The sequence below is a fragment of the Eulemur rufifrons genome, chromosome 30, assembly GCF_041146395.1.
Source record: "Eulemur rufifrons isolate Redbay chromosome 30, OSU_ERuf_1, whole genome shotgun sequence".
In the NCBI taxonomy this organism is placed as follows: domain Eukaryota; kingdom Metazoa; phylum Chordata; class Mammalia; order Primates; family Lemuridae; genus Eulemur; species Eulemur rufifrons.
The window spans coordinates 55,301,029-55,328,639 of NC_091012.1; the positions used below are offsets into that span (position 1 = coordinate 55,301,029).

Below are 27,611 nucleotides of genomic sequence, written 5' to 3' on the forward strand. Positions count from 1 at the left end.
TCACTTAACAGTAGGTATTTCATGGTCAGTCTCTTTGTTAGGATCTATCATGTCTTTATATCTCTCCCCACGATGTTGTTCCAGGTATGGACCCCAGTTAGAAGCTGGTCTGCAGCAGCTTACAATGCGCTGAAAGCAAAAACAAAAAAATTCTTGTCTTAGAATTCAAGTATTACAATCTGTAAACAAGCAAATATTAAACTATACTTTTATTTTAAAATTAAGTTTCTTTGCTAACGAAAATAATCATAGAAAAGTAAAAAGTGGTAGTCTAAATTCTTAATAATGTACAGTCTACATTAAAAATACAGAAATCTACGGAAAAATTATAATCAAAGTTAACTAATTGTTAATAGAATTATATTAACTACTAAACCAAAATAACTGAGTATGTGACCAATTTCAAAACAAGGTGAGTGGGCCCATTAGCGTAATAGTGTTGCTACTCCATATCCTTTCTAAATTCTCAGGTATTTTCATCCTGGCATCAGGATGAGGGTGAAGTAAAGATCTAAACCAGTGTGTATACTTGGGATGTGTTTCAAGAACTAAGAAAAGGGAGCTCCAGGGTCAAACCATTGATTTGGATGGACCTGAGAATTTATTTAAATCTAAGACTCCTAAACCTACCTTGTCATTGTCCTAGTGAAGATGACATAATCAACTCTATTCCCCTAGGCCTCCATGGAAGGGGGATGACTCAGGGTCTAGATAGGGTTCAAGATAATTTAGCAGGCTAATTCCAGTCTAAATACACTATTAGGACATGTATTATAACCAGATGAGGTTTTAAACAGAGTAGTTATGGATATGAAGCAAAAAGGTCATTTGCTTTGTGACATCTTCAGGAATAACTCAGCACAAGTATAGACAGCATGGCTATTATGTGCTAAGCACTCTAATAAGGCCTGAGGATATAGCAACAAATAAGATCAGACTTCTCCCACAAGGAGCTTATAGTCTAGTACTGGGAGACATGCACATATATAAAGAATATAATACAATGTTATGCACTAGTAATAGATGATTGTATCAGGTATAGAAATACCAAAAGGAAAGACTGATTAATTTTATCTCATATAATCTCATATTACCACCACATGAGTAAATTAATCTTTATTTTGTTAAGTAGTTCGCATAAAGTATAAAATAATTTAACTTAATGTACTTACCTGAAAGATATTTCCTTTAGCCTGAATTATTTTTACAACAGCCATAATTGGAATCCAAATAATGCAGAAAATAATCATACACCAGCCTAGAGCCACTCCCCAGTCAGGGTATGGAATTTCAGCATACACGGGTCTTTGAAATTGTATCAGTGACCAGATAAAAATTGCCTGTGAAAGTAAAATATGAAAAGACAAAACCAAAGATTAGACTTTATTGCACTAAGTATTCCAATTTGATTCCATACCTTACATGTAATTTATCAAATATTGTTAAACTGAAAATACAGTCAAGCAACTAAGATAATCAGGTAACAAGCCAGAAAATAACAATGAAATTAACCAAAGTAAATAACTTCTGTTTTTACTTTGAATAATTTCTTCCAAAATTTAATACCTTCATATAGTCATAAAAATTCAAATACTCGTTCAACATATATTTCAATAAAATATTTGATGATATGTCAGATTGAAAGTAAAATAATATCTGAAATTTTCTGTTATTGCACTTTTAACTTTTATTTATAGTAGCATGGTTTTATTCTATGCCAGAAGCTAGGCAGCATATCAAAGCATGTCAAAGTAAAGGACACTTTAGTGGACATGCTTCCCTCTTTGCTTAGCGGTTGTTTTTATTATTTCCCACTACACAGATCACCTCTTTTGCCACCTCAAAAACACACATGCATTTACACATACTACCAGTATATGTCTACCAAAGCACACTTCACTTTCAGACTCTTATTGAGGAAAAAAAAAGCTCAATATGTGTTTAGATAATACAGTGAAATCTGAATCTTAAAGATGAAAACACTTTAAGGCCAAGTTAAGTGTTAAAAAGACTTACCAGAAATTTTTTTTTATTTCATCTTATTATTATGGGGGATATAGAATTGCAGGTTACATACGTTGCCCATGTACCGCCTGTCCCCCCAAGTCAAAGCTCCAGGCGTGTCTGTTCCCCAGACAGTGTGCATTGCACCCATCATGTAGGTATATATCCCTCCCTTCCCCACCCCCCCTTCCCGAGTCAGCACCTTCAAGCGTGACCATTCCCCAAATGGTGCACAATGCACTCATTATGTAGGCATACACCCATCCCCTCCCCCACCCCCCACCTCAGTCTGATGTCCGATTGGTGTCGTTCCCAGATGTGTATTTAGGTGATGATCAGGGAAACCAATTTTCTGGTGAGTACATGTGATGCTTGTTTTTCCATTCTTGGGATACTTCACTTAATATAATGGGTTCCAACTCTCTCCAGGAGAACCACAGAGATGTCGTATCTTCATTATTTCTTATAGCTGAGTAATATTCCATGGTATACATATACCACAGATTACTAATCCAATCATGTATTGATGGGCATTTGGGTTGTTTCCACATCTTTGCTATTGTGAATTGTGCTGCTATAAACATTCAGGTACATGTGTCTTTGTTACAGAATGACCTTTTTTCCTTTGGGTATATGCCCAATAATGGGATTGCTGGATCAAATGGCAGGTCTACTTGAATCTGTTTAAGATACCTCCATAATGCTTTCCACAGGGGTTGCACTAGTTTGCAGTCCCACCAGCAGTGTATGAGTGTTCCTGTCTCTCCACATCCATGCCGCCAACATGTGTTGGTTTGGGATTTTTTGATAAAGGCCATTCTCACTGGGGTTAAGTGATATCTCATTGTAGTTTTGATTTGCATTTCTCTGATGATTAGGGATGTTGAGCATTTTTTCATATGTTTGTTAGCCATTCTTATATCTTCTTTTGAGAAATTTCTATTTAGAACTCAGGAAAATCAGCAAGAAAAAATCAAACAACCCTATCAAAAAGTGGGCAAATGACATGACTAGAAATGTTGATGCATTAAAACTAACTGCTTAAAAATCTGAAAAGGAAAACAAACAAACAAAAAAAAAACCACAAAAATCATCTAGTAGTTTCCCTAATTTTAGCTGCCTTTGTTTTACAAAATTAATGTAAAAACAATAGATTGTGAGAATCTTTGTAAATAGATATGCAGGTTTAATTTTAAAATGAAATAGATTAATTTCATTAATTCAATTTAATTATAATAATTCAAATGTGTTTCCCAATTACTGTAATTGTACATAACTACAAGAGAATGAATAGTGGAGTCCAATATACATGACTTTATACAAAATAAATGACAATATTAATATTTAATATTTTTATATTTTAAATTCTGGTGTCAAACCTATGTAATCAATGAAAATTAGCTAGTTAAGAAGTCTAGTTAGATCTTCTAGGTTGATAAGGGGCCTATTTTATCATGGAGATTTGTTACATTAGAAAAATGATACTTAGCAGCACTTTCAAAGTAATTTAACAAGAATACGGAGCATCCAAATATTTTAATTCAGCACATGTAGTCCCAAACTACCCATTACTTGAAACTGATCTCATAATGTTTTTTTAAAAAGCCTTAATATCCCCTAAAAACCAACAAATATGATACTTTAGATATGAAGCAAATCCTGGATCAAATTACTTAATGATCTTTTCTAGGAAAACCTTTATAGCATAAAGTCAATGAAAACCAAAATACATTGGTTTGGGGCTCTGCTACTGCCCCACCCCCACCATTATCTCTTGTTCATAGTCATTCTCCGCCCTGTGAAGTGTTTATTTTGTCACTTGGCCATTTTGTGTCCTGAACTATTATTTGATTTCATGTCTATGTGTCACGTCTCTCCAGTAAGACATCTTTTGCTTTCCCTCAGCTCCTAAATAGTACCAACTGTTGAATTTATTAACATAAACCATTGCCTCTACTGCCTCTATTGACACAGGTGAATTTCTTTTAGTAATTTCAGACACTAAATACCTCCCCAATAAAGATAAAAAATACACACTAAAAGATGAGCGTTGTTTCTCAGCAATCAGTATATTTAAACTAAATTCCTTGAAGGCAAGATCTGGGCCTTATGCATCATTGTATTTTCTATACATGGCAAAGAGGTTAGGAACATTATTGATGGCTCAGCATATTTTTAGGGAATGAGCAAATTCATTATTTTCACTCACTCTATTGATAATTTTTATCCTATTGATAATTTTTAAATTATTAACTTTTAAGTCTATAATAGGAGTGTGTTTATTTTCTCGAATGGTAAATGTTTAAACCATGGTCTCAAAAATGATACTGCAAAGGCATTTTAATTTAGGCAACTTGGAGGCACCAACCACAAATACTACAAAACTTGAAAATCATCCATTTATGGCATTAATTTTCCTTTTGTCTCCAGTGTGAATTATGTGTTTAAATGTATATATTACTGATACCAAATTCATAGTATATTAATACTTACAATCAAAAGGATAGGCGTAATGACAAACCAGCAAGCTCTCCACCATAGCCAGAATATCCATCTCTTTGCTCCAATCATCATTTCTATATCTTTAATGAATCTGTTCCCTCCTAAAGAAAACATCATTACAGCAGCAGACCAGGCCCAGTAAAAAAAAAAAAAAAAGAAAAGAAAAGAAAAGAAAACATCAAAGAGTACAATGAGTGCTTGCTCATATTTTCCTCCAAAAATTTTTGTGACCCCAATTCTTTCTATGTCTAAACATTTTCCTATACCACAACAACGAAGCATACACCTGCAACTACATTTATTTCATAATATATTTTTGCCCAATATATTCTACTTTACTATTATCACAGTGTGATTATTAATAGTGTAATTATATAAACATGATGAAAAGGAATCAAACTAAACTATTTTAATAAAACTTGTAAATAATTATTATAGTCACTATTTACCATAAATCCAGATGATTCCTACTATTTCCAGTATAGCTGCAATCAAAATGCCCCATCCAGCACAGAAGTGGTCAATCAGATTAACCCAGTAAATTCCAGCCTATCAAAAAAATATCAATTACTTCTAAGTATCTTAATTATTTTTATGATTGATGAGGTATTCAATTGAATATATTAATTTTATCTTAACATATGCTCCTTCATTTCACTTCTGCTACAATATGAAAAGAAATGCTTCAAATATAAATGCAAATGTGGCTTTAAATGTCTCAAAAACTATTATTCAATACTGAGTCACTGGGGAGAAAATAAGCATTTAGAACAGTTGATTATCAAAATAACATGCAGTGTCTGTATGTTCTGTAGTAGCTACCAGAAAACTTATACTGTATGTGTAAAGTCTATAATCTTATTGTAATTGGGGAAATTGTCCATTATTGGGCCTCCTCCTCTAGAAAGTATGCTTATTAACAAAGTTATAATGGGGAAAATTGAGCTAAAACTCAGAAAACCTTGATCTAAGTCAGATTTGGACTTGTCACTAAATATCCTCTTAAGCCTTGGTTTCCTTACTCAGATTATAAAGTATGTTCCAACTAATATTTTATCTATGAAAAATGCTGTAGTATACCTGAGTCACACACACGAGACCAAGGAGAAACAAAACGGAGCAGCAACCCAAAGTTATGGGAACTCTCATTTTCTTCATCGCTTTGGGAAATAAATCTTGAATTGTTGTTGTAATCGTTTCTTCAGAGGAGAAAAAAATGACATGTTATATGTCAACTCATTTGCCAATAAGGTTAATCACCGAATTCAACTTCTGTTAATCAAATTTACAAATATATGTTGAGAATGTGCTCAGGGCTTTGCTCCTTGCTTTTAAAAATCCATAGACTCCTTTCTCTTGACAGGCAATACTTGCTGGTTCTGATGAAAATCAAATGTAGCTCTATTTATTGTTTTTAGTCTATTTTATAAGGTTTTCTATTGATAGCAACTATAAGATAACAGGCCCCTGTGGGCTGAAGTAGTTTGAAAGAGGGTTATAGGAAAGGAAGAATTCTAATAGGACTTTTAAATAAGGTGAATATTTGAATAAGTGACATGGAGACTAAGGATTCTAGGTTTAAGAAACAAATGTGTTCATTAAATAAGGAACTGGCTAAGAGTAGAAGGATGTAGGAGTGAAAAGATTAGGAAATATATTTGAACTTTTTGAGGGCTTTGAAAGCCAATCAGAAAAATCCAGACTTTATCCTATAAACAGAATAAACTATGAAAATGTTTTATGTAAGAGAGTCATATGTTGAAAATTGTTTCAGAATTTCTAGTCATGTACCCTAAGTAAAATCCCTATGTGTACATAGAACCATATGCAAGGATAGTCATTGCAGCAGAGTGTGTAGTAAAAGAAAAATTGTAAATAATACAAATGCCCATGATATGGCAACAAAGAGACTGTGAATTAACTAGACCTATATATGCCCATGTATCAACATGGATTCATATTACATGTAAAAAACTTTCTGAGTAATATGCTATGAAACTTCACATTTATGTGAATTTTTTAAAGTTTATTTTGTTTATGGATACATATATAATGTATACAAACAAGAACTGAATAACATACAATCCATGGTGACAGTTGCTTCTAGGAAAGAATGTGAATTATATGAGGGAGAGAAACACAGGGGACTTCAAATTCACCTGTAACAGTTTATTTTTTTTTAATCTGAAACAAGTGTGATAAAATATTAAGGTTTGTTCTTTTTGAGCGTCAGACTCATGAGTACTTTGTATTTTTCTGTATTTAAATTTAAGTTTAAAAAATACTTTCGGAAAGATCATTCTGAGAGTGACAGCTGGGGGGGGCAATAGGGGTAAGAAAAGGATATTTTCAAGTAGAAGAAACATGAATAAAGTATAAGTGGGATATGTTAACAATGGAGATATTACTTACCAATGGAAGCAAACTGAGAATCAAGACCCAAAGTTAAAAGCATGAAGAAAAATAATATGGACCAAAATGGGCCAGCTGGGAGTTGGGCTAGAGCTTCTGGATAAGCAATGAATGCCAAATCAAAACCTAAGAAAAATGTATGGTATTTTGTTAGTTGTCAAGAAAATTCACATTTTTAAACATTTTCAAAATAAGATATTAAAAAATCTCATTTTAATTTGGCAACATAATCTATGACATATATTCTTTACCAACTATTTCACTTTTTAAAATATTCAACTTGGTTATTTTATGATGATATGAATATGTGACATGAAGTAAGCTAGTGAGACAAATTTTGTATACGGTACAATTCTCATATAAGAAATTTTAACTCTTAATGGTTTTATTTAACTGATTTAATTTTTTTAATACTGATGAAGAACAACTGTCTTAAACTCCAGAAACCTAAATTAAGTTGCCTTATCTTAGCCTAGAAATTCTAAAAGAATTACACTCTCAAGAAAGATACATTTATGGAACTTTTTACTCTTCAACTTTTTCTCTAAATGTTTACCCAGAATCTCTATAAGTAGTGTCATTTTAATCAATATATGGATATATGCAAAATTGAATATAATGAAACTAAAATTAAATCTTGTTTTGTTTGATGCTACCTTTAGAACTTTCTTATTTTGTCTCAATTCTGTGATCCTCAGATTTAAGTATTTTTAAGTTTCTGTAACCTCTCAGAGGCCTAACCTAGGATTCATGAAAATTCTCTTCTAGTCTAGGCTCTATCATTTCCTAAATATTTGTCCTTCTGAGATATAGATAGATAGATAGATAGATAGATATAAAATAACATTTCTGTGCATCAATCCACCTCTCTGTAAATGAGGAGTTGGATGCTGGATAACTACAAGATCCCTTCTCGTCCTGACATTCTGTTTTCATTCACTCTATCAAATGATACTAACTATAAATAAAAATTTTAATGAATTTCTACTTAAAATAACTCTAGGATTCTTTTCCTAAGAATCTTTAGCCAGATAATTAAGCATCCCTACCTAATGTCTTTAAAGTTAGGAAGTTCATTAATCAGATTCCTTAAAGCTGGACACAGCTAGACACTCAAAGTCACTTGAATCTCTATGGATATGCTATTGATGTGTTTTAAAAATTCTGACCCAATACTGTAATTGTATATAGAAGGACTCATATATACATTGTCTTTCTCTTATAATGCATGGGAAGAGGTTGCATGATGCCTGAAACTTGTAATTGTGCCTAAGTGGTTCATATTAAAGACTAAACAAAATCTAGATCATTTTATCTTCTTAAACAATTGTTCCCTAATATACTATTGTTTACCCAGATCATCTGATAATTATATTACTAAAACAACCAAATTTTATAAGATGAAATGAAAAAGAAAACATAATACCCTAAGAATCATGATTGTTTTAAGTAAATTCCTAGAAACTATATTAGAGTTTCATAAGTGAGCTAAATTGAATTAATCAAAGTCAATACTATATATCATTATATACCTGATTTTACAACTTGAGAGACTTCCTTTCCAGATATATGAGCCATGTGTCCCAATATAGAAAATATAGCAAATCCAGCAAACACACTAGTGAGACAGTTTGTCAAACAAACTACAATGGCATCAGAATAGCAGTTGTTATTGAACTTGTTGTAAGATGACAGAGCAACTAAGCCACCCCAAGCCACTGAAAGGGAGTAAAATATTTGAGTGGCAGCATCTTTCCATACCTATAAGAGAAAATAATTTAATATTTTAAAACATATACTCATTTTCATTTGTATAAATACTTCACATACACATATGAATATATAAGTAACAATGAAATGAACACCCAAGTGCCCACTACCCAGCCTAAGATATAAAACATTACCAGTCTAAAAGCCATTTTGTGCCTCTTCCTGATCATATATCACCCTTTCAGCCCCCAGTGGTGACTGCTATCCTGACTTTTGTGTTCATGATTTGTTCCTTCTTTATATTTAGCTTTGCATGTTTTGGGATTTTTTTTTATTTAAGCTCATTATGGGGGTACAAAAGTTCAGGTTATATATATTGCCCATTCCCCCCCATCCCCCCAAGTCTGAGCTTCAAGTGTGTCCATTCCCTAGACAGTGCACATCGCACTCATCATGTAGGTATGCACCCATCCCCTCCCCCCACCCCCATCCCCCCCAGTCAGAACTTCAAGCGTGTCCATTCCCCAGGCAGTGCGCATCACACTCATCAAGTAGGTATACACCCATCCCTTCCCCCCAACCCCCACCCCTGTCCGATACCCAATTGGTGTTATTCCCAAATGTGCACTTAGGTGATGCATGTTTTGGGATTTATAGAAAGGTTATCTGAATGCATGTAAACATATACAACTTGCCCTTTTTTCATGCAGTATTATAAGATTTATCCATTATCAAGTTGAACCATATAAAATTTAAATTTTATAATTCCAGATGAAAGAATATAAACAATTCATGTGGTTCAATTAAATATATGTAGTTTCAATAATTCTTTTCTACTTCTCCATTGCCCCACTGTGTATATCACAATTTATCCTTTCTCCTGTTGATGGACATTTAGGTTATTCAATATGTTGCTATTATGTAGCTGTGAACATTTGTGTACATGTCTCCTCATATATAGGAAACTGTGATGTCAAAGAGTTATATGCATCCTCTCTTTTACTAAATCTTGCCAAACTGTTCTTCAAAGTGATTGTGCCATTTTACACTCCCACCAGCTGAGTATGAGGGTTCACATTACTTCACACCCTTGCCAACACTTGGTCAAAATTTTTAATATGATCCAATCTAGTGACTGTGAATAAGAGTTCTGATTACCCTAATTATTTATAAGGGTTAACATTTTTTCCATGTTATTTTCCACAGAATTTTTTTCTGAGGAATTCCTCTTCATGTCTTTTGCCAATGTTTTTGTTTAGATTGTCTTACTTGATTTCTAGGAATTTTTATGTAATTTGGATTCTAATCCTTTGTCTATTATGTATGTTGATGTTTTTCTCCCAATTTGTGACTTAATTTTTCACCTTTGTACAGAGTGTCCTTTAATGAACCAAAGTTTTTGTTGTTCGTTTAATGTAGCTGAAGGCACTGATCTATGATTATATGTATTATCCTTGATCTCTGTTACTTAAAAAAAAACTCCTTAGTCCACAGTTATAAAGATGTGATTATATATCTTCTTCTAAAAGATTTAAAGTTTTGCCTATATTGTTAAATTTTCAATTGGCCTGTAGTTGATATTGTGCATGTTAAGATGTAGAATTTCTAATTCATATTTTTCCTAAATGAGATATTAGTTGTTCAAGGATAACTGATATTATCAATTATATCAATTGGATATCAGAGTTTTATCAATTGAATAATCCATCTTTCTCCATTGATCTGCATTGCCACCTCTACCACATACTAAGTTCCATTTGTTTGTGAATCTATTTCTGAGATTACTCTCCTGCTCCACTGGTCTATATGTCTATACCTATGCTAACACCTCACTATTTTAATTATTACTACATTATAATATTGTTTCATATCTGGTAAGACAAATCCTCCTCACTTCTTTCTCAGATACACCTTGGGTTTTTGCCCTCTTTCTCTTCCATGTAAATTTAACAATCAGTTTTCAACTTTCACAGAAAACTGTATTGGGAATTTAGTTGGAATTCTATGTGTTCTACATATCAATTTGTGGTCAACAGAAACATTAATTCTTAACAAGGCTAATACTAGGCAATTTCTAAAGAATGATGATATGTTTAAGCACCCCTTAGATTGCCCTGTTTTCTTATTTCTTGCTTTGATTAGTGCTTCACATAGCTGGCCTAATCTCTTCAGGCAGCCCCCATACTCTTCATCTAATTGCATCCCTTTCACAATTTTCTCCTATGTCTTTGTTAAAGGACAATAATTAATCTTAGAAACTGACTTAGATTAATTCATTTAACAGTAAATTTCTGTGGATATAACATTACCCTAAAGGAAAAAAAAATCTAATTACACAGATTTCAAATAATAGGGCTGGTATATATTTGGGCACGAGTGTCTTTTTAGTCCTTTAAAAACAGGAGTCATCAGTGGAAGGCAGGCAATATAATATGGTGACAAAGAGTTCTGGCTCTGGAGTCAGAAAGAATAAGTTTTACATCCAATACCTCTCACTTCCCTTTGATTTCAATTTATTTTAACTCTTTAAGATTGTTTCTCCATCTATAAAATGGAGATAATAATAATAGTGCCCAAGTTATGATATGAGAGTAGAATGAGATAACACATGCAAAGCAATTAGCTGGATGCTCAATAGTAGCTATGATTGTTATTATGGGAAATAATCATAAAGTGATATTTGCTTCTTATGTATAAGTTAAAAATAATTTTCTCCTTGAATATTATTTCAATGGAAACAAAGTTGTTAGGGAGTAAAATAAATATTACTAGGTCTTCAGAATACAGCTTAATGTTAGACTGCCAGAATCCAGTATGAAACAAAATTCATGGATAAATAGATATATAGATAGATAAGTAAATTAAAGTTATTTTACTTATATATAACAAAATCATGTTAGAAATAAAATGCCCTCTTATTTCCTAGGCTGCTGTCCATATTAAGAGATGAACAGCATGCTAATGTTGATCTCTGAGCTTCTTTTACCCAATATATTATGTATGCATCTATGATATAGGGGAGTTGGAAGTGGGTGTAGCAGTTCTGGGTTGTGTAAGAATACCACTGCATACCATGATGTGTACCTGGGTTGCAAACAAAAGTGAAGAGAAATTCCAAATATGGTTATAATCTTCACATCTATCAATCTCAATCTCATACCTATATATAAGATTAGATATTAGGAAATAATAATTCAAGTTTTACTAGTTGTCTGTGTATACTTGCCTAAATTTGAATTTTTCTGGCTCTTAGTTTCATCACTGTAAAATAAGGGAGTGATAAAAATAATCTCTGAACACCCCTCTATTTATAAATTTATATGATTATCTGCTCTCCTGGAGATCTCAATAGAGTTCAGATATTTAAGGAAAAGGAAAAAATATATATGATTATGATTCCATGTTTAGAATATAGATTGTGAAGAATAAAGGAAAATCTAAGAAAAATAATTCTCATTGCCAGCAAACCCAAAAGAGAAAGAGTGGGGTCTTGTTGTGTCGGAGAGTGGAGAGATGGGAAGATTAAATTGTATGTTTCATAAGGAGCTTTAGATTTAGCTCTGATGTTTTAAAGATAATAAAGACACCAAAACAGAGACCCATATAAAATTGTCATATAATGTTTTCAGAATAGTTTCAAGGAAGTATAAAGCCCAGGTGTTTGAGGCTTGTGAAAGCCACTTAAAGAATATCAAAGGGGTTTTTCAACTGTGTTCAAAGTTCTGAGGTTTAAAGAAAATGGTGAGTCTACTTCTTAGGGAAAATGTTGCAACTATAATAATAAAATAGAATAGCAATAATTGAAATTATTACATATTAGCTAAAATTTATATAAGAGTTTACCATTTTCAAAGTGCATTAACATATTTTATCTTGTTTAATAACCTAACAGAGAGAAGTTGATGAATCCCAGCTTCCATTTTATTTGTTTCTTATTCACCATTCAAAATGGTCTTCGAGATGTGGAAAGATGAACAGAAATGGTTAAAAAGAGTGAGGCCCAAGATAAATTAAGAAATAAATTAAGATGGCCTGTGAACACATCAAAATACATTGACCTCCAAGACCAAAATAATAAAATTCTGTAGTTCTAAAATAATTTAGAGCTGTTGTAATTAATCATTGAGTGAAAATTATGGAGCACAAGAAAGGTAACCAAAAACCAGAGACTGACATTTCAGTTTTCAAAAAGGTAAATAAATGACAGATTTCCACAACTAAAAGCTGATGTTTCACATTGCCTACCAGAAAAATTCTACAACAAATAGTTACGTATCTGATTGTAAGTATTTAGAAAAGAAAACAGCAACGGCTGGAAAATAGCATGAGTTCTATGAAGAATAACCATAACAAACTAAAACTAATATTCATTTTAAATAGCACTACTAGTGAGGCAGATAATAACACAGTGCTTCTTGATTTCAAAGTAAGATTGTGGGTTTTTAGCTGATCAGAAGCTTAATATACACTAAGAATGTTATGTGACTACTAAAAAAGTGAAAGCATTCTTAGGCCATGTCAATAGAAGCATAGTATCTGGAGTACACTTATTGTTAATGCTCTCTGCAGTCAAAATTGTAAAATATTTTATATACCCATGATACCCTCAGCCTTTATCTGGAAATGGACTGAAGTTAAAAGAGGGTTACCCAATTTATGTTTGTGGCATATGTTTAGGTTTCGGCAAAAAGTAATAATTTTGTTCCTGGAATTCTTAATACATGTCAAATTTGTGTTTTAATTTCACAATCCATTAAGTAAATTTTTGGGGGGAGAAGTGGGAAAATAATTTTTATTTATTTTAAATAGGTATACATAAAATGAATTTGACAGGGTGCAAAGCCAAGCCACGAGAAGTCTTTTTACACAACATGCCTTTAGTCATACATGCGAGATAATAACTTTTGAAGACAATTAAAATGTATATTAGACCATTAAACTTTCAATGGTAATCTTTAAAGCTATTATGAATTTATTGAATAAATTACATAGTTCTAGTCATCAATTTGCAGGTATTTACGCATGAAATATTCTTTTTCAGATTAATAAGCCCCAATCATTTTGGTCAAATAGAATCAGTGATATGAATAAAATGACTTTTAAAATCCTATTCAAAATTATCTCGCTTCCAATAAGAAAGCATTGTGATGTTAAATAGCTAAATCAGATATCCTAGTGGATAGAAACTCTAATAAATGTAACTGCATATTATTTTGCAAGCTATTACATTATGACACTCATATAGAACCAAAGATTTTTGTTCTTTGCTTTTAAGGTTTACTTCCTCAGATAATTTGAAATCCAATTTAAGTCTTACCTCAGCTTCCCTAAGTTTTGTAAAATTTGACTGTGCTCCAATATAGTATGAAATGCCTTTTGATGCACCTTCTAGAGTTGCACCTCGTATTAACAGGATGAGCAGGACCACATAGGGAAACAGAGCTGTAAAATATACCACCTATCAAGAAAAACAACCAAAAGTTGATGTTATTTTTTAAATCATTATAAATATCATGATATATAATAGCAAATAGGTAAAATTAAGCAAGTTGAGATTACTAAAATAAATTACTTATGATACTTATATTAAGTCTGATGATACTAATACCAAAGTTAGCATAATTTCCTATTTCTGTTCTCACCATTCTCGAACGAACCATTTTCAAAAACACTTCGATGTATTAAGGAATATTTCCTAGATTCGTGTTGTGAATAAACAACATATCAACAGTGATAACTTGGAATATAGATGGAATGCTTTCCTAAATATATCCTTTAAAATGTCTAAGGGGACTGAATGTCTCCTCTCAGTAAAGTACTGGATTGACATGAAAAGGGACATGATTTTAAACCCTACCATGATTAGTATATATTCAGCCCCCAAGCAGAAGGAAAATATCTCCTAGTAGATGTCCAAATCCCATAAAAGCTTATTAAAGTGAATACTGGACACTTGTTACTATTACCCTTACAACTACCATTAAGAGAGTTTGATAACACACATACAGGCACACTGCTTTTTTTCTAGATAACACTTGTTATTTGCTTGTAGTTCCATATGAGCAGATTACCTTTGAGGCTGGCTTTTCATTAATGTGGATGATTTTTTTGATCCATATATGTCCTATGTGTGATAATATGCCCAAGTATACAATTTAAACAAGTCGTCCAGAGATCAATAAAAATTAATTGCCTGGGTAAATGGCCTTTAATAGACTTTTTAAAATATTAATGTCAGGGCCGGGTGCGGTGGCTCACGCCTATAATCCTAGCACTCTGGGAGGCCGAGGTGGGTGGATCGCTCGAGGTCAGGAGTTCGAGACCAGCCTGAGCAAGAGTGAGACCCCTGTCTCTACTAAAAATAGAAAAAAAATTTCTGGCCAACTAAAAATATATATAGAAAAAAAATTAGCCAGGCATGGTGGCGCATGCCTGTAGTCCCAGCTACTTGGGAGGCTGAGGCAGGAGGATCACTTAAGCCCAGGAGTTTGAGGTTGCTGTGAGCTAGGCTGACACCACGGCATGCACTCTAGCCTGGGCAACAAAGTGAGACTCTGTCTCAAAAAAAAAAAAAAATTAATGTCAGAAAGGAACCAAGAGTTTCAAAACATTTTGGAAAGTTTCCACTGGACTTGTGATGTTCACAGTATTTTTATGATGTAACAGCATGCATGTCTCATTACAACTTAACATGCTGGATATTGTACTAGGAATACAAACATAGGATCCACAGTTATTCCTGTTCTCCACCTTTAAGGAAATTTCAGTCAACTTGTTAAGAACACACAAACATTCATTTTTCTGGGTACCGTGTAACTGCTCACAGAGAAAATTTCATGTTGCTCTCTTAAATTGACATCATGCTCTACGAAAAATTTAAAATTCAACAATGAGGTAGGAAAATATGACAGAATGTTTTTCAGAAGAGGCCCGTTCACTTAGAGAGAAGGTTCTGAGTCAATTTTGGCAAGCTTTAATTTAAGAGATGATTTTTCTCTTTCTCTCTCTCTAGTGCAGTCCCAATACTCTTACCCTATATAACAAGGCTCTAGACTTTCCAAACTAAACATTTCAATATATAATTCTATTCAAGATTCTTATTTATGTAGTGGGACAGAAAAGAATATATTCTGAAGCTTCAGAATGCTGTATCAGCTAGAATGGTTCAAGTTTTGAGTGATTGAACAACTCTAATACTAGATTTTGTTTTGCTTTTAACAACAGCAGTGATTGTTGCATTTACTTAGAGGTAGGATGCCTACTTACAAAGCTTTTCACACATTTGAATGCTCCCATTATAGAAAAAAATATGCTTTTGATAATGCTTGACATTGAACTACAATGAAATTGGAAAGCAGCTACATCACTATCTAATGTGTTTTCCAAATTACCTTGCCAGAAGACTTGATTCCTTTAAATAATGCTGCTCCGACTATCAGCCAAGCCAGAAGAAGACAAAGTGCTAAATACCACACAATTACTCCAGTCTCATCCATTCCACTTGACCGTTGGAGTGCCACTTTACTGAAACACATAAGTCCTTTTATGAACACAGAATCACTTGTTTTAAAAAAAAATACATTGAATTTTATGATATTTTTCATCCAAGGAGAAGTTTCATGAGTACTATATCTTATTGATACATCAGTGTCCTATGAGTCTCTTATTGATAGATACTATTATATGAAGGGGAAATATAATTTATTAAAAAGCCAGGTTCTGAACTTCAGAGTTAACCATAGACAATCCAAATTTCCAAGCCCTAGAATAAAGGATCTACTGATTCCTTCAGCTATGATTTTCCCTAACGTTTCAAGATCCTTTATGTAAACAAATTAACCTTATATCAGATTATTTCATTTTATTCACTGCAATATTTTTCTCAAGTTAAAATAACAAAGAAAACATTTAAAATTTTATTTAATATTTCCTTATTCCATACTTGTAGATATCATCAAACCCCAATGGTCCCATTATTCATACCTTTTTCATAGGTTTTCTATAAAATTCCAAGATTTCCCCTAGGGATATGCATAGACCTAGGATCTTAATTCTAAGCTTGATGTTTAAGAACATTTCAAGAATCAAAATTTAAAAGAGTCACAAAAAGCATTAACTTGCAGATGAGGAAGAGCTCATTCAGCAATAGAGTCAATATTGTTGGGTAAGGGTATAGAATATGGAGAGTAAAGAGAGATCATTTAAAATTAATAAAAGTAAATATAACCCCAAATATCTATTCTTACGAGACAGTGACAATTGTAAGCAAAACAGATGAGGAATTATAGCTTTAAAAGGCAACTTTTCCCCAAATATTACTCATCACCCAACTGTTTATCATTAGAACTTGTTTATTATCTTCTCAAATTTGGAAATTTTTTCTTCAAAGCAATTCCCTAATTTATAGCAAGGATGTACTAAAAAAAATCATTACTGACACTGTTATGCCCATTTAATAACTAATTTATAAAAGACAAATTGCTGACTATGAACTAATTTTGCAGTTAACTACAACTTACCTAGGATAGGTAAACATGAGTCAAATGAAGTATAATTTGCAATGATTCCCCTTTTGCTATTTATGCAAATTAAGACAGAGGCCAAATAATATTTTGTTGTTGTTTATCAGAACATTTTAATAACATCTGCTTAAGAGTAAATCATCTAGCGTACTTACTTCCAATATTGTTCACTGGGAAGCTGCCCTGGCTGATAAACTTCACTACCATTGATGCAGGTAAAATTGTTGGCGGCTGCCCAGCTTTTGTTCACTTGGATGATATCTCCTATTCCTGTACTCACATTACAATGAGTTACTAAAAATGATGAAAAAAAATACAGACACAGACATGTACTTAGTTTTAGAAGAGTACTTACTCAGAAAAAAAAGTTTTAATGGTAAAATATTTAAATTACCATCTAAATTGTTACTTGGTGAAAGTGGAGTAGAATTCTTATAAATGGAATAAACCACGGACACTCAGCATATTAAATAAGCCCTTTTAGTGCAACCCCTGTGGAAAGCATTATGGAGGTATCTTAAACAGATTCAAGTAGACCTGCCATTCGATCCAGCAATCCCATTATTGGGCATATACCCAAAGGAAAAAAGATCATTCTGTAACAAAGACATATGTACCCGAATGTTTATAGCAGCACAATTCACAATAGCAAAGATGTGGAAACAACCCAAATGCCCATCAATACGTGATTGGATTAGTAAGCTGTGGTATATGTATACCATGGAATATTACTCAGCTATAAGAAATGATGAAGATACGACATCTCTATGGTTCTCCTGGAGAGAGTTGGAACCCATTATATTAAGTGAAGTATCCCAAGAATGGAAAAACAAGCATCACATGTACTCACCAGAAAATTGGTTTCCCTGAACATCACCTAAATACACATCTGGGAACGACACCAATCGGATATCAGACTGAGGTGGGGGGTGGGGGAGGGGATGGGTGTATGCCTACACAATGAGTGCATTGCGCACCATTTGGGGAATGGTAATGCTTGAAGGTGCTGACTCGGGAAGGGGGGGTGGGGAAGGGAAGGATATATACCTACATGATGGGTGCAACGTGCACTATCTGGGGATCAGACACGCCTGGAGCTCTGACTTGGGGGGAAATGCGCTACATGGACAATGTATGTAACCTGCAATTCTGTATCCCCCATAACAATAAGATGAAATAAAAATAAAATAAAATAAAATAAATAAGCCCTTTTAAACTGTGATTGTATTTATAGTAATTATTTATAGTAATAACAGCTATGAAGTAACAATTGTTTCATTTGGAATTTAATGCTCTAAGGAGCTTCTAGTATGTGGATTTATCAGACCAATACATACAGATAAAGTGATGCCTTTAAATTCCTCAGAAGCATTACATATTTATAACTTTATCCTCTGATGTGCATATGTAATAGTCTACAATATTGATGCTATATTATCCCAAAGATTAGCAACATATGACATAGATAACACCTACCATCTCCTGACACACACACGCTACTATAATGGATAGCACTTTTCTCTATTTATCACTTTCCAAATTTCTTCTTTCTCTTCTGCCCAGGATTTAGGCCTTCAAGAAGTACTCCTAGGCATGATTTATCCTTCCTGGCTGCTCTCAGAGATTAACACATTGTATTGATCAATTTTCAGATTATACATGCTATATTCTGCTTGTACTAATGGCCTATGGATCAATTAAAATTGTACCTAAATTGGTTAAAAAATGATTTAACCCTTTATGCTTACTTAGAAAACATAAAAGAATGATGTGGAATTGATAATATTTTAATAATAAAATCAATGAATTTTACCTATAGGTGATCTGCTACAGTTTTCATCTGACCAAGTAGAAGAACAATTTTTCCATGGTAGTTCACTTTGAAAAGAAGCAAACATGTAGTAAAGACTATAGGCGATTATGACATTGTAATAGATTGTCACAAAAATGGATATCAGGACCATTGTAATTCCCACACCTGGAAGAGAGAACAATTAAAATGAAAAATAAACTCATGTGAAATATATTTTGCTAATTCACAAAAAGGCTGCATCTCAATTTCTAAAAAATATATTGTAAAATGAAAATATTTTCAAATAACTATATTTTTTTCCTTTTTATGCTGGGATAGTGGGGGTTGATACTATCTGAGTAGATTTTTGCCAAATTTAAAATTATTTTGATGATGGCTTTCTACTAAGACAGCTTTTCAGTTGATAAGAAAAAGATATTAAAGCCAAGGGCAGAACATTTTTATTAATCCCATCAAATACATATAAAGAAAAACCCATGTCTATTACTCTTTCTCATTAAGTCTGCAAATTCTTGTCAGAGTAGGCAGAGTGGACATTCTTTAAACAAAATAACAAAAAAAAAATTCAAAGTTCATATCCTATTAACTCACTGACCAACAGTTACATCTTCATCTATAAATCAACATTTTGAGAAGTAGAAAATGAAGCCTCTAAATTAATGACCTGAAAGGATAGTGTACATTTCTACAAGTATGTGTAAAGAAAATTCAATAATTCAGTAACAATGTGAATTTAAACTTCCAAAGTTTCTTTACTCAGTAGTTTCAAAATTCAGTTTAGCATGCTCAATATAACTCCTATGCTTAAGACTAGCTTGTTAGGAAAGCTTCTCTAACCTTCCAGCACAGAATTCTATTTACCTCACTATGAATTTTATTTTGATGTTGCAATGAGGCTTTTACAAATAGTTTTCAGAAGCTAGCACATAGCAAAATGATATTTAATTTTCAGATAAAAAGACAGTTTGATGTCTAATAATAATCAAGGCATTTTTAAAGCTTTACCAGTGTCCTATCCTATTAGGAGAATCCAAGAAAAAATAGTGACCTGCCCTTCAGCTTTTCTAAATGAGGCATTGTAAAAGATATGCAAAGGCAGTAAGACAAAGACTGCATGTGAAGCAGAAAAAAGAAAAAGCCTTGAAATTAATGCACAACAGGACTATGTGCCAAAAGAATTCAAAAACTAAAAATAGGAAAATAATGACACCCTTACTACTGTCATTAGTGTCCTTTCTAGTCCTTCTCATATTTGCAGCCCAGGATAAACAGAAATAAAAATTAACATTTGATTTTGAAATTCTACAGTGTCAATACAGAAAAACAACAACAATGCATACTTCTTTGCCTTAATATGTCAGAATTTTAAACACTTTTTTCTTTCACATAGTGAAAATAGCTATATGCACAAGTAGACAATAATCACGATGAAGAAAACATTTTAATACCAACCTTGAAACAATGGAAGAATCCTCCAAACTGAAACTGGACCTAAGCTAGCAAATTGTCCCAGTGAACACTCTAGGAAGAACAAAGGTAAACCAGCCAATGCTAGCATAAGTGCATAAGGTATCAAGAAGGCACCTAGAAAAGGCAAAAAAGAATCAAATCACTGTTACATCTCAAAATCCTGATGGCACTTAGACAATCAGCATAACATTTAAAAGCATCCTGATACAGTGGAATCGGATGCTGGGTCTGGGCCTAAAATTACTTTCTATGAGAAAGTAGTTGATTCTCTAAACCTTGGATTTCTCATCTATGAAATGGGGATCTGAGTATTACCTAATGAAGTCATTCTGATTATTAAAAACAATAGCTTATACAAAGTAAGCCAGAGGAATTGAATGATGACAGGCATTAGAGCCAAGGGGACCCAGGTTAAAATCCTGGCTCTACCATTTACCAGTTATGTGACCTAGGGCAATTTACCTAACCTCAGAACCTTGGATACCTCATAAAAGAAGAGAACAATACCAACTCAGTTTGTGGTAAGGGTTCAAATACAGGGCTTACGTGAAAACACTTGGCAAAATGGCAGGCACATAGCACATGTTCAATGTTAGTTTTCCTCCTTTCTCCTTTAAAAATAAATGGCCTAGGCCAGGTGCGGTGGCTCACGCTTGTAAGCCTACCACTTTGGGAGGCCGAGGTGGGTGGATCGCTCGAGGTCAGGAGTTTGAGACCAACCTGAGCAAGAGCGAGACCCCATCTCTACTAAAAATAGAAAGAAATTATCTAGCCAACTAAAAATATATAGAGAAAAAATTAGCCGGGGATGGTGGTGCATGCCTGTAGTCCCAGCTACTTGGGAGGCTGGGGCAGGAGGATCACTTTAGCCCAGGAGTTTGAGGTTGCTGTGAGCTAGGCTGACACCACGGCACTCTAGCCCAGGCAACAGAGCAAGACTCTGTCTCAAAAAAAAAAACAATGGCCTATTTTTAAGACTTGGAGTGCCAATGCTAAATGTGGTTCAGAGTGCAAGTTATTACAATTAAGTTTATTATTCACAAACTGTCACAAGGCTCTTTACTCAATGTTAATAAGAAGTTTATTGGTTTTGTTAGAAAACTCTGAACTTTTGTGACATACTCATAGTTAACTTTCAATTTCATAGGAATAATTCTCTCGTATTACTCAGCTCCCACCCTTATAAACCTTTTATCATTTTTTTCCTTCTAAATTTTGAGGCATGATATTGCTCATTAGAACCCTTATCAAATTATAGGTTGAATCAGTGGCAGAATACTAAACTTATTAATTAAATATTCTAGAAGTCTTGGCAAAGTTTAATAAAAGACATGGGATCAGTGGATAAAATGGGATTTTGGATTATGCACATTTCATTTATCCATGTTATAGTTTTTCCTCAAGTATTTTTTACATTATGATACTATAACATCATACCTAGGAATTACATTTTTTCCCAACCCAACAAAATATATTCTACTAAAACTGAGGCAATAAAGTACTTATTATGTACTCATACTTAAGTGGCTTTACTTTAATGCTAACCCTGGAAGTCACTAGGCCATAGGGACAAATATGTTTGTATAGATGTTGCAATGCACACACTATCATTACTATGACTAATAGAAGTTTAAGTCCTACCAATGATAAATATGAAGAAAAATAATACAAAGTATTACTGCTTAACTACAATAATAATATTTTACCAGCCCTTTGTGGACAGATATTTTGGGAAGAAAAATATTACTTTCTTCAGTTGTTATACGTGACTTTCCACCCTTATTTCATTAACAATAACTATAATTGATAAATTGTTAATATAGTGGCCACAAATTGTTAATACTGCTAGACACTAAAATGGTATGACACTTCGCTTTATTTTAATTTTTTTCTTTTTGAGATAGAGTCTCACTCTGTTGCCTGGGTGAGTGCCTTGGTGTCAGCCTAGCTCACAACAACCTGAAACTCCTGAGCTCAAGCAATCCTCCTGCGTCAGCCTCTCGAGTAGCTGGGACTACAGGCACGCTATTTTTAGTAGAGACAGGGTCTCACTCTTGCTCAAGCTGGTCTAGAACTCCTGACCTCAAGCGATCCTCCCGCTTCAGCCTCTCAGAGTGCTAGGATTACAGGCCTGAGCCACCGTGCTTGACCAATACTTCTCTTTCCATAAACTGTTAAAAAGAATCTACAAATAAAAGTGTTTCCATATTTTATCTGTAGTTTTTCAAATCTGACCATATTTTTAAACCTGATCTACTAACATTTGACAAATTTGAATTTCATGTTCATCTTCTATCATGGGGCAAAAGAGAAAAAAGCAATTGAGAGCACCTAGATCATCCATTAGCCAACTGATATGATGTTTAAAACCTGAGAGCCAATATAACCCATTAACTTTTAGAGAAAATTGTTGAAAAAGATAATAACATATAATAAATAATATTAATTATTGTTTTGACAATATTTTAAAATTATTAATATTAGTTTAATATAGTCCCTAGAAATTTATGGCAAATACATACATGTTAAGTCATACATAGGTCCAGAAATTCTATAAAAGGGAATTTCTTATTCTAGACATGAGTACAAGAGGCTCTAAAGAAACCTGAATGTTTTTCTTCACCACGCTGGACCTTAGGACATAGACACCAAAAAGAATATGATTTCTGATGCATTTTCCAGCTAACACTTATACCAAATCCATGATTAAACAATCTGGGTTCTAGATAGGGAATTTATGTCACCAACACTTAAAGTGTTTAATAAACAGAGCTCCTTTCTTAAGTCTCCAAAGACCACTGTGAATGTTTTAATGCAACTAATTAACAAGAAATATAACATTGAAATATCACCACACAAAATTCTATTGTACCAAGAAAAATAATTATAGTGGCACAGTTTCACTGGTATCCAGTTATGAAATATACAGGCATGTCACCTCTATGCTTCTAATAGAACCTGTAATTACAAGTAAATAAAATATGGTGTAAGTGAAAAGTTGTTTTGACATTATTAGAGAATTGTGCAATTCATTTTGTTTCCCTTTGTGTGTCACCTCAGAGTTATTTTTTTTCCTTCTTCTAATTGAGTCTACCTCAGTGATCTACAAGGTATAAACAGTATTATTTTTCAGGAATAAAACACCTAGCCTTGAACTAAACTATTGCATTTTAGAAGGATCTTCTACATGGTCAATCCAATCTGGAATACATATAACCAAACATTGCAGCCTAAAATACTAAACCTTTAATTACTTTTAAATCATCTCTTTCCATACTTAAATCACCAAAATGTAATGCCTTGTTGTAATTAAGCAAACAGTTTATTTGGGCTTCTTAATAGAACTAGATTTCCTTACTTTTTTCTTAGATTCAGCTATAAATTAAGCAATGCACAACTTAAGTCTGAACAGAAACATGCATAAATTAGGAAGAATAAGTCACAGTTGAAGATTACATGAGATCTCAAATCAGAAGCTCAAAAGTGCTGAATGTAAAACTTTTATCAAGTGTATATCTGAGGATTTTGTGAAACTAGCTTTCTGACTGGAGCTAGTAGCTCAGACTAATAATAAATACAATATGCTCTTTTTCCCATCCTCCCACTAACCCAAACTATCATATACTTTTCTTCAGCTCTTAATATATACTCAGAGGCCATACAGCACCCCACATAAAACTAGAGAGAAAAGGAGAGAGGAAAGAATACCTCCGCCATTGTTGTAGGTCAGATACGGAAATCTCCACACATTTCCCAATCCCACTGCATATCCAACCATAGATAGAAGATAATCTGATTTTTTTGACCAGTTACCACGGTCCTGATTCTCATCATTTTCACCAACATGGAAGTTCTCTGATGAAGCTGTCACTCTCTGGGAAAGAGAAAATATCAACACCTTGTGTTTTTACTATTACAAATTCCACAGAAGCATAATTTCAAAAATCCACAAAGTCACTGAAAAGTGGCGGGGCGGGGGGAGAAATTTTGAAAATCATAGCCAAAAGGAATTCTTTCTAAAGTTGAGGAGATTTGTGCTGACAGCTAATTTTACTTTATAATATTTACACTTTGAATGAGAAAAGTTCTGTATGTAGATATCTTTTCTACTTCTTCAGTGGAGATCACCCACATTTTGGTGAAAAGGTTAAATGTTACACCAACTTGAAGGGCAAACACTAGTGGAGAAACCAGTTTCAAATACAAAAGTCTTAAAGATTAATTAGGTAAAATCAATACTCTTGACACTATAGCAGATCTCTAAGAAGAAAGATCAAATGTAGCTTCTATTGGAAAAAAAGAAAGAATTCATAGCCTTTTCTTATGGGCTGATAGTTTTGGATGTTTTGAGTTAAGGGAAGTTTAACTTCTCTGTCTTGGAGAGTAAAATCAGTGCTTTTCTAAAAGCCACAGAATAATATGCAGAGAAAAATTCTCCTTCCCACCAGGTGGAGCAGTTCTCTAGCCACTTTTGGCAGGGGATTGGGAGGAGCAGGGGTTCTTTTTCAAACTGTTAGCAGCTCCGGGGTATGGAGGGTTGCTCAGGTCAGATAAGGACCTGTACTTTTTCACTTCCCTCCAACATATGGACATAGTCTGGAGAGGGACAGAGAATAGGATTTTGTGGGTACTCACAAGGCACAGGATGAGATAGCCTTGTCTTAAGTGTTCTAGCTACTCAAATAAGCACTATTAACTTTTTCTCTACTCTATGGGGACATCTCAGGCACACTATAGTTGAACAGAAATTTGGAAAACAAGGAGCAGCCACAGAGAGCAAAAACAGACTACCCTCCAATTAAATTTTCCCTCCTCCAGCCCTCCACACTTCCCACAACTCCCACACCCCTACCTCTTTCCCCCTGCACTTGAAGAAGCTCGGGCACTTCAACTTGTCCATGGTTCACTCACTCCCTCGCTTGATCCGCCTTTGCCTCCTCTCACAGTCTGGCTTAGCTTGACTGGTGGCAGGTGCACACTCCCCTGTTCCTACCTGCCAAAGTGAGCCACCTTGCCCAGGGGTGGGACCATTTATAAAGGGAAGCTCTCTCCTCCCCCTCCTGGGCACCCAGTCGTGTCAAATACCGGAACAGACCAAAGTGAGGCTCTGGTTTTTCCCCAGGTAAGCCTACATGTAGCAATCACCTGCCCCGGCCCCAGGAAAGGGCTGGGCTGTGAGAGAGTGGAGCAGCCTGAGCCTAGATGACTGACAGCCTTTGACTCAGAGCCACGCAGGTGCCTTTGCAATCTCGCCTCCTTTCCTGGGTTCCCGGCTTCCTCCTAATCTCGCCTCTCAGTCTGGTCTCTGTCCTGGGGCCAAGTGCTGGTTTCCTCTGGTGCTGAAGGAGGGTGGGTCACAGTCTATGGACCCATTCTGTTCCTTAACACTCCCCTGAATGGACCGTACTGCCCTAGGCCCTCGGATTTCCCAAAGTTTTGCCCCTCACTAGAAAGCACTTGACCCCCTCGGACGAATGCTGCTTCCAGAGGAAAAGCCCCTGAATTGGGCACCTTGAAAAGCAGCCAGCTGAGATAAGATTACCCAGCTGGCTCTGCCTGAAAAGAGCGACTTTGAGTCTGTGTCTCAGGCTCCTTTCTCAGCCTTCAGGACAGCTTTGCCTTTTACAGGGATTGCTTTGTGTAGTATTTCAAAGAAGCCAAACACAAACAAATTATTGAGCAGGTTTATGAGAAATTCTAGCCCTAACAAAGGACTCCACTCTGCAAGAAAGGTGAGGCCTATAAAATAAACTATGAGGAAACATCCCAGCTTGACCAGGGAGGAAATAATTATTATATTGCTGTTTACCAATATAGCACCTTTTCATCAGAAAACTCAAAGGATTTAAAATTCAGTCTGTCCAGGTAAGAGACTGGTTGTGGCAGTTCTATAAAACACAGGCCAAATCCGTACACATAGAGGAACCATCGGATAGCCCAATTCTGTACCCTATCTACAGCTCTTTGTTCCCCACTAACTGACAAGAATTTTCCATTTGCAATAGAAATATGCCCTGGGGAATCTGGGCAGGTAAGGTAGAGGAAAGTCTATAAGGGAAATAGGGAGGCAGTAAGAAGAAAGTATCAATATGTTTTATCTAACTTTGTCTTGAACATAAGTAACAAAGGTTGGCATATGTGTGTGCGTATGTGTGCCTGTGTGTGTGTATGTGTGCTGGAGATGACAGTGAGAAGACATGAGTGTGTGTGTATTAGTATTATATACTACTGGCATGACTGCAGGCTAAGATAAAGGAATTATTAGCATGTCTTAGACACAGGAGGGAAGGGAGCTGAAAAGCAAATCTAATAGCATTTACCAAACTATTAAAATCCCACAGAAATAAAAGGGGCCCACTATGGGGTACTGCAAACAGTTGGTAACTGAGGGAATAGAAGGAGAACAGGAATCCTAGGGATAGAGAGATTATGGGGATCACAAGGCAGAGATGGGTGGTATGTAGTGGGAACAACCAACAATTTTCCCTGCCTGCTACATAGTAGAGGAGCTTCTAACACCTTTGAGAGTTAGAATATCTGAGGCATAAAATTTAAGATAGATATTAGATAATGTACTTGTTTCATTATTTGTTTTCTAGGGAGGGTATTATTTCCATTGCATGAATGACTTTTTAAGACCTGGCTCCTGCCTACCTTTTTAGTATCATCTCTTGCCATTCCCTGCCTCAAACTCTTAAGCTTGTATATCTTTTCCTGTGCATGCATAAACATGCTGTTTCTCACCTCTGTGCCTTTGTTCATGCTATTTCCTCTTCTGGAAATTCCCACCCTCCTCTTCATTTGGCTACTACTCATCCTTTAAGACTCTGCTTAGGTGTCACCTCCTCCAGGTCTTTTCACAGTAGTTCCTCCTCTATTACTGCAGACTAGGTTTGGATGACTCTCCTCTGTATTCCTATGATACTCTATATTCTTTTTATATTGTGTGAAATTACTTGCTTATAGTCCTCTAGACTTCAAGTTCTTTGAGGGCAGTGAGACTGTCTTAATCCTTCCAAGGATCTAGCACAGAACCTGATGCAGAGCAGGCAGTCAGTTAATGTTTTTTGGAACATTTGACTCTAAAAGGCCATTTAATGACTTTATTGTCAAAAAAGGGAAAGAACAACTGGTCTAGAATATACCTCCAAAAGATCCTGAAATACCAGGATTATGTT

The 27,611-nt window shown here is 34.4% G+C and overlaps 1 protein-coding gene across 1 annotated transcript; it reads right to left on the reverse strand.

Moving 5' to 3' along the window:
- Nucleotides 1-25,333, reverse strand: SLC6A14 (solute carrier family 6 member 14). Its single transcript, XM_069463826.1, has 14 exons — nucleotides 25,286-25,333; nucleotides 24,142-24,307; nucleotides 20,416-20,547; nucleotides 18,964-19,128; nucleotides 17,306-17,444; nucleotides 16,020-16,152; nucleotides 13,946-14,086; nucleotides 8,451-8,679; nucleotides 6,919-7,044; nucleotides 5,587-5,705; nucleotides 4,956-5,055; nucleotides 4,498-4,607; nucleotides 1,173-1,340; nucleotides 1-129 (listed from the first exon to the last, which is right to left on the reverse strand). Exons 1-14 carry the CDS (start codon nucleotides 25,331-25,333, stop codon nucleotides 1-3), a joined length of 1,905 nt encoding a protein of 634 aa, XP_069319927.1.
- Nucleotides 25,334-27,611: the final 2,278 nt, after the last annotated feature.